General features: G+C 42.6%; 1 protein-coding gene across 2 annotated transcripts in view; it reads right to left on the reverse strand.

Moving 5' to 3' along the window:
- The window catches only part of KBTBD12 (kelch repeat and BTB domain containing 12), a 29,133-nt gene that overhangs the window by 4,402 nt on the left and 12,574 nt on the right, over positions 1–12,157 (reverse strand). For both annotated transcript variants that reach the window (XM_036323447.1, XM_036323446.1), the window contains exon 5: positions 2,199–2,396. In XM_036323447.1, the coding sequence (XP_036179340.1) occupies positions 2,199–2,396 (198 nt within the window). The remainder of the gene's footprint in view (positions 1–2,198; positions 2,397–12,157) is intronic.

A 12,157-nucleotide genomic window follows, 5' to 3' on the forward strand; every position in this document is an offset into this window, starting at 1 on the left:
TAATGGGGATGGAGCTTGCAACTCAGGCATGTGCCCTTGACCGGAATTGAACCTGGGACCCTCAGTCCACAGACTGACGCTCTATCCATTGAGAAAAACTGGCTAAGGCTCTTCTATCAATTTTTAGTGTACACATTTTGAGTCTGTTATTAGGTAAATATAAATTGTTATAATTTATAAATTTATCAGGAATACAAGATGGCAGCAGAGTAAGTGTAAGTTACAACCACCTCCTCCCAAAACCTAACTGGAATTATACTAAATTATAGAACAATCAACTTGAAGACTAGCTGAACTAAGTCTCATAACCAAGGATTTACAGAAGAAGCCAAATCAGGGCTGATAGGAAGGGCAGAGATGCAAAAAGGGCTGGCCCCACTCATAAGTACGGTAGCTGAGAATCCAGAGGGATAGCTCAGCTGCAAAGGTCCCCCCTGAGCCCACCCCAGTTCCCGTGCCAGGAGCACCAGAGCTGGGAAGAAGAGCCCACATAACACCTGGCTGTGAACATCAGTGGGGATTCTGTCCGCCAGAGAGAGACCCAAGTCTGCTAGGAACCCAGCCACCCTCTTGAAGGTCCAGCACACAAAATCTCATTTGCAGTCACTCACCCTGGGCTCCAAGAGAGGGAGGGTGGCTCAGAGTGCACTGCAGTCATGCAAGGAGAGATTGGATTGTGTGGCTCTGGGGAGAGAGTGGAAGGGACAGCCACCAGGCTCCCTGTACTGAGCCCCTCTCTCACACTGCCCACAGACTCCATTTTTCCTGAGTCCAGCACTCCCTCCGTAGGCATCAGATGAAGGAAGTGCACTAACCCCACCCTCCTGACTCCCTGTCATCCTGCTCTGCTGAGCTCACACTCTGCAGAGGAGTCAAGTGGCTATGGCCAGCCTGAGTCCATGATGCAGACTATCTAGGAAAGTTCTTGAAAAGGTCCAGGCAGAATTGGGGAGAGACTGAGCTATGTAGCTTTAGGGAGAGAGCCATTTCCCCCTCACATGCTCTCCCTTCACACAGCCAAATCTTGGTCTGTTAGAACATGATGAACTTTGCTGACCTCATCCTGATGACTCCTTGAGACCCTGTCCCACCATAAAGGTCACCAGGCACCTGGCAGGTGGCAGCTGGCATTGGTGTCCCTAGGATTTTTGCTGAGTGGCCTCAGACCCAGCACCGGCATTGAGTTTGAGTCTATCAATCTGGTGAACACCACTTGCCACTACCTGGTGACTCACTGAGAACCAATCTCAAACAATGCATGTGCTACCCCAGTGATCGGCAAACTGTAGCCCCTTGAGTGTGGCTCTTCCACAAAATACCACAGGCGGGCGCACACGTACAGTGCGATTGAAACTTCGTGGCCACACTCAAGGGGCCAAAGAGCCGCATGTGGCTCGCGAGCCGCGGTTTGCCGACCACGGTGCTACCCAAAGCTCTGCCAAAAGCTCTAACTGGCAGCTGGCAGGCAAAAGCAGATCTAGGGATCTGGGGGTGCCCTGGGCCTTTTGCTGACGGGCCTCCAGGCTTGGAGCTGGTGGAAGCCAGACTTATTACACAGGTTGGCCTCCCCCCACACACCCAGGCACAGCAGAGACAGCCACAAACTGATCACTTTGTAGCTCCAAACAGCTAGCCCAGCGCCTGTTACAGGCAGTGCCTGACATTAGCCAAACAAGCGCTGGTGAGGTTGTGGAGAAAAGGCAATTGATACCCTGTTGGTGGGAATGCAGACTGGTGCAGCCACTGTGCAAAACAGTATGGAGTTTCCTCATCAAATGAAAAATGGAACCGCCTTTTGACCCAATGATCCCACTTATGGGACTATATCCTAAGAATCCCAAAACACCAATCAGAAAGAATATATCCACTCCTATAGTCATAGCAGTGTTATATATAATAGCCAAGATCTGGAAACAACCCAAGTGCCCATCAGTACATGAGTGGATTAAAAAAAAAAAAAAGCTGTAGAACATTTACACAATGGAATACTACATGGCTGTTAAAAAGATGAAACTCTTACCCTTTGCGACATCATGGATGGACTTGGAGATAATTATGCTAAGCGAAATAAGCCAATCAGAGAAAGACAAATACCCTATGATCTCACTAATATGTGGATTATTCTTTGGTGACTGGGTCAGTTAAGAAGCTCAGTCAACAACACAGGTTATAAAACATTAAAAAAAATAGATCAATACCTGCTCCATGGAATCCCCCGCAGACATAGAGCTTCCCATCTACCGCTCCGGCATTGGTAGAATTGGTTCGAAGAGAAAGCATGGCACTTGGCATAGGTGGGCCCTCTCTCCAGAAGTTCCCATCAGGGTTATATATCTCCACCACATCAAGGCACTTTCGAACCTGGCCTTTATCTCGACCCACGCAGCCAATTCCACCTATAGAGAATGATACGCAGAAATGAGTTAACTAAGAACAAACACTTTATTGTGGATAGCACTCCCTTCCTGCTATGGTTTGTATCAGAGATTTGTGGGCCTTTGAAATTTCTCTTTCTTGCTTGGTGTTACTTCTAAGCAATAGTGATGTCAACTAGGTATTCCATAGCCAAATTTAATGTCATTTTTATTCATAGTGTTCCATCTGCTTGTTCTTATGCATAAGGCTGATTATATTGCAGGCTTTATATTCTACAATATCCAACACTGGTTGACACAATGAGCACTCCCTTTAGCACTCCAGTCCAGCCGGTGTGCTTAGTGGTTGAGTGTCAACCTATGAACCAGGAGGTCATGGTTCCATTCCTGGTCGGTGCACATGCCCAGGTTATTGGCTTCATGCAGGAGGCAGGCAATCAATGATTCTCTCTCATCATTGATGCTTCTATCTCTCTCTCCCTCTCCCTTCCTCTCTGAAATCAATAAAAATATATTTAAAAAATAAGAATAAGAACTCCAGGTTGGAATGTGAGGGTAACTTGACTGACATCTGCCTTCCTGTTGATCATTAGCAATGATTTCACCAACCTTGCAGGCTAGGGATGTGTCCTTTCCATTCCTCATCATTGCAAGCCTTTTCCTCTCTTCTTAAGTTTCATGAAATCTTCCCCATTAGGAAAGGGCCATTATTTGGTAAATTTAAGGTTTGGTGTAAAAGGAAGGTCCAAACCCAAACGCCCAGTGTATCTTCCACTTTTGGAGGATACAGTTCATTAAAAAGATATTTACTAATTGCCTAATATATGCAAGGCAATGTGCTAAGAGATAAGTTTAGAAAGATGAATAAGGCTTGTTTCTTTTTTTTTTTTTTAAATATATTTCTTTATTGATATCACAGAGGAAGAGAGGAGAGAGAGATAGAAACATCAACGATGAGAGAGAATCATTGATCGGCTGCCTCCTGCACGACCCCTACTGGGATGGAGCCCGCAACCCAGGCATGTGCCCTTGGCCGGAATCGAACCCGGGACCCTTCAGTCCGCAGGCTGACGCTCTATCCACTGAGCCAAGCCAGCTAGGGCAAGGCTTGTTTCTTGACACTAAGAAATTAATGGGCTGTCACTTCTTTTATCTACAAATGGTTAACAGTTACACATACTACTAATTAATAGAGTTGCTGTGAAGAATAAATTTTTAAAAAGCAAACAAATAAATGCAAAGTATAAACACCATGCAGAAGTATGATACACGTTCAATAAATAATAACTACTAATATTGTTATTACTCCCTTCACATGACATCATGTGACCTTGGTATGAAGGTCTTTGTTTTTACTCAATTAGAATTTATATATTATTAGTAGGAACTCATTCAAATAATGTTTTATTTTACAAAAGTTATCATTTATGATATCATTAATAAATAAAAAAGAAAATACTAAACAAAGAAATCAATGGGCTGGAAAGAGCCATGTATGCAAATAAATGGAGGCTATCATGGCAGAACCTTAAAAGAGATACAGTTAGACTCAAAAGTCCAGAGGCTATAACAAGTAACAGAAATGGCATGTGCATAAGTATGACTTTAAGTACAACCCTCTATGAGAAAAGTACTTGCGTAAGAATTTCCAATAGACTGTAATAATAATACAAGTTTGTAGGCGATCCTTTTTGTTCTCTCCTCCAAAGTCCCACAGTGAAAGTTCTTAAATGTCAGGACCATATTTCCTGACCTGAAATATGGCTCCTGAGACAAATAAATTCCTTGGAAGGAGAGACACTCCTGTACTTGCAGACATTCTTCTCATCAGTGACCTCATTCCATGCATACCCAATTACCTGATATCCCTGATCCGCATGATCAATTCAAAAGACTTTAAAGGGGTCTGGCCATTTTTGTTCAGTGGTTAGAGCATCAGCCCATGGAGCAAGAGGTTGCAGGTTCAATTCTCAGTCTAGGTTATGTATCTGGGTTGCAGGAGCCCCACCCTTGTTGGAGTGTGTGCAGGAGGCAACCGATGGATGTGTGTCTCTCACAGTAATGTTTCTCTCTCTCTCTCTCTCTCTCTCTCTCTCTCTCTCTCTCTCTCTCTCTCTCTCCTCCCTCCCTTCCTCCTCCTCCTCCTCCTCCTCCTCCTCCTCCTCCTCCTCCTCCTCTCCTCCTCTTCCTCCTTTTCTTCCTCCTTCCCACACCTCCTCCTCCTCCTCCTCCTCCTCCTCCCTCCTTCCCTTCCACTCTCTCTAAGAAAATCAATGGGAGAAAAATATCCTCGGGTGAGGATTAACAACAACAACAAAATGGCTTTAAAGTGCTGGCCTCAGGTTAAACTAGCTTTTTCCTGTAGAGAGGGTCCTAGAAGAGTCCTTGGTGCTTGGCTGTGTTGTTTATAGCAATATCAAAACCAAAACTAAGAACTGCCCTGATTTGTGGCACTTGCTGAACACTGTTACTTAAGACCTTTTATCTATCATTGCACTAGACTAGTCAGATGGTATTTGCATCATCATCTGTGTTTTTTTTTTTGTTATTTTTTTGTTTTGTTTTTTTGTGTGTGTGTGTGTTTTTTATCTTTCTTCAGTACTGCATCCTCAGGACCTAGTACAATGCCTGACACGTGTGTCTGGAACGAATGAAAGAGAAACTTAACTTTTCCTATGCTTTCTCAGTCTGTCCAAGTGGATGTATTTGTAAGCTCATTCAAGTCAAAGGCCACTTTTTACGCATCTTGGATTTCGAAGTGCCTGCCACAGTGCTCAATGAACCCAAGGCTGCTGGGAACAGCTTATTTCCGCCATGGTTGGGACGTGTGCCAGGCATAAGCGGTGATGAAAGAGGACTTTGGAGGAAATCATTTTTTCCTCTTTGCTGATGGAGGGTGGCCTGTTTCCTATCTCAATATGACTTTAGGGACGGAGGCTACCAACTCAGGAAGCTTTTAGCTACTTTCTCCCTTATCTTGCTGGATAAATAATTTAGCGCATTGCAATGCCAAGTCTGAGCCGCAGTGTTTCCAAGGAGGGGACATGCTTTCCTCAGTGAACTGCAGAGCTCTGCTGTTCATATTATAGCCACCGCAGAAGTATAAGTAAACAGGTGCAAGGAAAGTTACCGGCATTTAGGCCACAAACATTGAGCATCAACATTCTGAATGTAATTCAGAAGCTTCACATAAAAGCCCATTAGAAAAGCTCCCCCAACATAATGCATACAAAGAATGGGTATTCATCTCTTGGTTTTTTGATAATTAGAATGCTTGTCACTTTATTTTTCTGTTGCTGAGTGTATTTAAATATAATGTCAGCCCTTACTCTACAAAACCAACCTTTTAAATATGTGCCTTCTTTTTTAATACTCACCTGAGGATATGTTTTTATTGATTTTTAGAGAGAGGAAGGGAGAGAGAGAGATATCAATCAGTTGCCTCCCATATATACCTCGACTGGGATCAAACCTATGTATGTACCCTGACTGGGAATTGAACCTGCAACCTTTTGGTGTATGGAACTATGTTCCAATCAACTGAGCCACTCAGCCAGGGCTAAATATGTGCCCTTTTTATTTGGTTGGTAGATGGTTCTCATGCTCTACTCGAGGGCAACATGGGCTTACAGGGCGTTCTGTCCTTGTTCTGACCATTAATACCTTGCACTTGGATGTAATTCCACAGTCAAGTACACTTTCAGCAAGATGATTAACAGCAGACTTAATGAGCTTAAACTGGAGGTGAATCCTGATTAGATAAACAATCAAATAAAAGCATGATCTCTATTAATAAGCCAGCACCAGTACTATAAGAGAACTCTCCTGATGAGAAGAATCCTAGGGTAGGATCAGCACGTCTTCAGAATTTTAATGAGGTACCTCCATATCTTTAATTTATCTGCTATCAGAACCTGAGCCTGACTTTATTCCAGAACAGAGAAATGAATAGAAATTACCTTTTAAAGTCATACCCAAATGGACTTCAAATGCAAAATGTATACCTTAGTGTTTTCCTGGTGTGTTGTGATGGGTTACAGAAGAGAATATGCCTCCTCCTTATCATTTCTACGGAGATAAAGACCAGCTCTTCTTGTGTTTGGCTATTTTAGAGTCTTCCCCTTCTGTGGGGTGTGGGAGGAGATCTCTCCCCATGCAAAACCTGGCAGGGGGGCTGGCTGAGGGCAGGGGGGCGCTGTGCTTTTCTGTGCTTTTCTGACTTGCCACCCACTGTGCCTTGAATACGATGGTGCTGCTTTGATGCCCTCTGACTGGAGGGTTGCTTTAGGTGGCAGCTTACCCTATTCTCCCCTGGTCTGCATCCAAAAGAGGGGCAGGATTTTGTAGTCATTCTGACAGGCTCCTAAAGTGGCTTACATTGCTAAATATGCTTTAGAAACGAGCTTTAGAAAATATATTTACTGTTGTAGGCTCCCATGTGTCCCGGAAAAAGCATGCAGGCTTTTTGGAAACAGACAGACCTTGGTTCATATGCCTGTGTCACCACTTGCTAACTGGACAATGTTGGGAAATATAATTTCTCTAAGCCTCAATGCTCTCATCTATAAGTTAGGAATAATAATGCCAATTTCATAAATTGTTGCAAAGATTAAATTATTAGTTAACTGTGTGTAAGAAACATGCCTCTGATTCATCTTCATAGAAAAGAAACAAAAACAAAAACAAAAAACAAAAAGAAAAGAAGAGAAAAGAAAAGAAAAGAAAAGAAAAAAAGGAACAGCATGGGCCAGGTGGTTACTGAATTTCCCCAGAGCAAACAGGATGTGGGGGGTGGGAAGAGGGTATGAGAACTGTGCATGTGGCCCATAGCACATTTTCCAGAAAGATTCCCCTAAAGTCCGTGGTCGGCAAACTGTGGCTCGCGAGCCACAAGCGGCTCTTTGGTCCCTTGAGTGTGGCTCTTCCTAAGCCTTAGGAGTACCCTAATTAAGTTAATAACAATGTACCTACCTATAGAGTTTAAGTTTAAAAAATGTGGCTCTCAAAAGAAATTTCAATCGTTGTACTGTTGATATTTGGTTCTATTGTCTAATGAGTTTGCCGACCACTGATCTAGATGAGTCTCAACTGGGCTGACTGGGCACTTCAAGTCTCTGCCACGTATCTGTTCCATGCCAGTAGGCGACCTCAGGAATGTCCTCATGGAGATGACAGAAGCACAGGAAAGAGCAAGGCCTCTCGAGTTGTAGACTTAGAAGCACCATACTTGCACTTCTGCTTCATTCTATTACCCAAAGCCAGGCACATGGTCAAGTCCAGAGACAGAGGCAGAGGACACTTCAAACTTAAATGCGCAAGGGGGTGGATGCAGAGAGGGTAAAAGATCATGCAACCCATAGCAAGACCTATCAATTCTACCTTAGAAATACTTTCCACACCTGTCCAATACTCCTTCTATCATATTGCTACCACCGCTTCAGTTCACCATGATCTCTCTTACCTATCACCACCTGACTGCTCTGTCCAAATCTTTCTTGCCCATTCCTTCTCAGACCATTCTTAATGCAGCAACGAGAATAAACTTAAAAAGAAAACCTGCTCTGACCACTCATTTAATTAAGTCTGCCAAATGGTTTCCTATTGTTCTCAGGATAAAGGTGAAAATCCTGACTAAGGCCTGAATTGTTTTCAATTTTCAATTGAGGGGTTATGTTAAAGCGAATAGGTGAACCTGGTGAAAGGGAGAAAGAGAGTGAGGAGGGAGTGTGGGAAAGAGAGGCTTTGTAATGACTTCCATGTGAGGACAGCCTAGGACCCCTTTCTCCAACCTCATCTCCTTCCATCCTTTCTTTCACTTTATGGTTGGAACACATCATAATTCCCCAACTTGTACACTATTTCAAGCCTCTGGGGTCTTAATTGGACTGCTCTGTGTCCAAGTAGAGTTCTTTATCTCTCCTTTTGGTACGGATTCAAAACCCTCTGCCTTTCTCCTTTCCTCCTTCTAGGGAAAAAGAAGAGAGGAGAAGAGCGCAGATTAGTTTGGCTCAGTGGATAGAGCGTCGGTCTGCGGACTGTAGGGTCCCAGGTTCGGTTCCAGAGAGGGAGAGGACGAGGGAGAGGACGAGGGAGAGGACGAGGGAGAGGACGAGGGAGAGGACGAGGGAGAGGACGAGGGAGAGGACGAGGGAGAGGACGAGGGAGAGGACGAGGGAGAGGACGAGGGAGAGGACGAGGGAGAGGACGAGGGAGAGGACGAGGGAGAGGACGAGGGAGAGGACGTTAGTAACAATGTACCTACCTATATAGTTTAAGTTTAAAAAATTTGGCTCTCAAAAGAAATTTCAATCGTTGTTCTGTTGATATTTGGCTCTGTTGACTAATGAGTTTGCCGACCACTGCCCTAAACAAAGGGAGGTGGAGGTCTCAGCTAGAAAGGTCTCAGCCCAAAGTTTTAATGGCCCAATGGAAGATAGCAAGACCTAGGTGAAGTGTGAGGAAACAGGTGATCTCATAGGATGCAGCCAATGAGGAACCGGAGGAGGGGCTAAATAAAGAGGCTATGTTCCCCGCCCCACATGTGTGCCTTACCCTGATGCGGGCTCTCAAGAATGTTATTAAGTCTCATTTCTGCCCTGTTTCTGTTTCCCAGTCCGGTCATTTGAAATTTGGACAGGTGAGCCATTTCTCACACTATGTGAAGGTGGAGAAGGGTAAGGAAGAACTTACAATTGCTGGATACCTATTCACAAGTATCACTATAAGAATTTTATTTATTCTCATGTACTGCATATAAGCAAAATGGCTAGCATATGGTAGCTACTCAATAATGTTAATTCGTTCTCCTTCACATTCTAGCATGTTGCGTAAGTAAATAAGTGTTTACTGATGTTGCCGAAATCTTACCTTTGCTGACTCTCAGTTTAATTATTTGCTGTGTCTATAATTGATGACTTACTGATCAACTTTCTCTCAAGGTTGGATAGAAGGTCAAAGGGCTAATAAGCTGAGCCTTCCTTTCAGCCTTCAAGTGGGGAGAAAAGCTCCCTGCCTATGGTGCAGAGGAACTCATTCAGTTATAAACAGGTGAGAGAGGTAGGAGTTGTCAGGTGCCATCATACGAGGTAGAAAGGGACTTTGCATTCTGTCAGCTTCCAGGAGTGAAGCTGGCCCACACTTCTGAGGGGCTGGGCACTTTTTGACGCGAATGTCAAATACAGCCTATTCACTGCTAATATAATGCTTCTGACCATTTCGTTCTCACTTGAGTTTTCTATTCTCTGACTTTTTTTCTACTCGCATCTTGGAGCCTACACCCCTAAAAGACATGAACCTCGATTCTTGCCCCTTTCTTAGTCTAACACAGGGTTCTTGGGTATTTTCAGGACAGCATTGAAAGCAGGCTCATTGCATGCTTTTTACAAATTCTGGGTCTGCCAGGCAATGCTAATCTGTGTACAGGTGTCTTGGGCTCACAGAGCATGGGCTGATGGTCCTCACTGGCATTAAGGCCATTCTCTTCACCTGCTCACCCTTTACTGTCTTTTGCCAGTTTTTTCCTCTCTGGGCTAAGGGAAAAAAACGACCGTCTCTCTGCATTTTGTTTGCTCCTCAAAAGGGATTATCATGAAAATCAAATAAAAGAACTAACAGGGAAGACCAAGTTCCATTTGTTAAAGCTTGACTGTGCTTGGTTTTGGAGGGAAAATCAAATGTTTGAAGCGTCTACATTTCCACTGGAATTGAAAATACATTTCAAATGAAAATATGGCACTCAGCACTGAGTCCTGGGTACCAGATAAGCAGCAATTACAAAATTTCTGTCCCATCTGGTTCTGAATAACTCCTGGGCTTTTTGTGTTGACCCAGTATTGGGCCTCAGTGAGTTTCAATGTGCAAGTCAAGTCTGGGCCTTACTCTGTCAGTTCTTCCAAACCCTTTTCTTTTCAATATGTTTTTATTGATTTTTAGAGAGAGAAGAAGGGAAAGGGAGAGAGAGAAACACCAATGAGAGAAGGAGACATCAATAGGCTGCCTCCTACATGCCCCCTACTGGGGATTGAGCCCATAACCTTTCCGAAATCAATTAAAAAACAACAACTTTTAAAAAGCCATACATTTTTAGGAAAGAAACACTACCTTTAATTAAAGTGCCACTTTCACACTAGCAAATAAAATCTTCCTGATCAGTCACTAGAATTAGAGTCATTAGAATTCTTTTCCCTTTTGATTTGTTCTTTATATCCTCACCTCACCAATCTTCCTAAGACATTCTTTAATCATCTTGCTTCTGTAGTTTCTCATTGATTTCTATTATCCTCTTAATTCTTTATCCATAAGCCTTGAAAACCTGGTTCTCAGTTCACCTATACAGCTCTCTGTCTCTCACAGCTACCTGCCCCTGTGGGCTCATTTTCTCACTCTCCTTTCATTCTCTACTCTTACCACCTTCATTCTTACCTCCAAACTTCTGCTTTTGCCATTCTCCCTACTATTCTTTCCTGCCCTTCCTCATTACCTTCTTTCCTAGAGCATACTCTTTTCTCCATTTCACCTACCCAAAACTTACAGGCCCTTTAAAATCCACTTCCTTTCATGCATTCAGTGGACATTTGTTCATGCCATAAAGTATAACCTCCAAAAAGACGTCTTTCCTCAGATAATTTACCAAAAGACATAATATCATTTTTATTCCACATCTAGCTTAGTTGTGACTCTACATCAGGGGGAAATCTCACTTTGGTTCAATTGATATATTACTTTTACCCCACTTTTGACCACCTCTAAATTTAACATAATTAGTAGATGAGCCCTTCACTCCTTTGAGTTATACATCCTAGGCAATTTATCCTAGTTTAAATATTGTTTCTCTGGGCCTATGACACAGCATATGGTTGTAACAAAGTAACAAATATATATCCAGAAGAAAAGATTATAATTACAAATGAGTCCCATAACTGAGATAGTTATAAATTATGTTACATAATGTTTTCATTCTTAAAATCATAAAACTATTAATATTTGAGCACATTAATTATTTTGCCTCTTGCTGTGCAGACATCCAAGAAATAATGGCTGCTCTTAAGGAAAACAAACAAAAAACCCCAAAACTATTCAAATGCTTGTTTTTTTCTTTGTCATCTTCTTGCTATCCATTTTCTTCCCTAAGTTTTTTCCACTTAGCCTTCAGTGCAGATAGAACAGAATAAAGAATTGGCATAGTTTTACCCCAGTCCAGTCAGCCTCCTTACTTCAGTTTAATTCTTTCCCATACTTATGGGGGAAGGGAGAGAAGGTGAAAGAGGATGAGGTTAGGAAAATGGAATGTGTTTAGAAGAGCAAAGGGCTTAATAATAAAAAAGGAAAAACAACAACAACAACAACAAAAAAAAAAAACAAGGAGGAAGAATAGGGGAAATATATTGATGTTTCTAGGATTGTTTGTGGGAATGAACCAGTCTTTCACCAACCCCTTCTGGCTAGTATAAGACCACACATATTCAAGCAATAAGAAAAAATGCATTCAGATAAAAATTATTTTATAACATCTCTACAGAAATTAGGTAGGTGAGGCAAATGAAGAAGATTGGCCTGATCTTGGCATTGTCTTACCTATGGTGGCTTTCTCTTCTATCAGCACAGATAATCACATTTGGTTGCAAAAACTTACATTTCATCAATTAAAGGTAGCCAAAGTCATTCCCATCTCAAAATATTTTTCCTGGTAGTATATATAAGGATGTATCACTACTAGTCTTACATTCCAAGGGACTTAAAAATTCCATAAAAATAATTTTGCATTCAATAGGTCAGTGGATTTT

Source organism: Myotis myotis, unplaced genomic scaffold (genome assembly GCF_014108235.1).
Source record: "Myotis myotis isolate mMyoMyo1 unplaced genomic scaffold, mMyoMyo1.p scaffold_m19_p_9, whole genome shotgun sequence".
NCBI lineage: Eukaryota > Metazoa > Chordata > Mammalia > Chiroptera > Vespertilionidae > Myotis > Myotis myotis.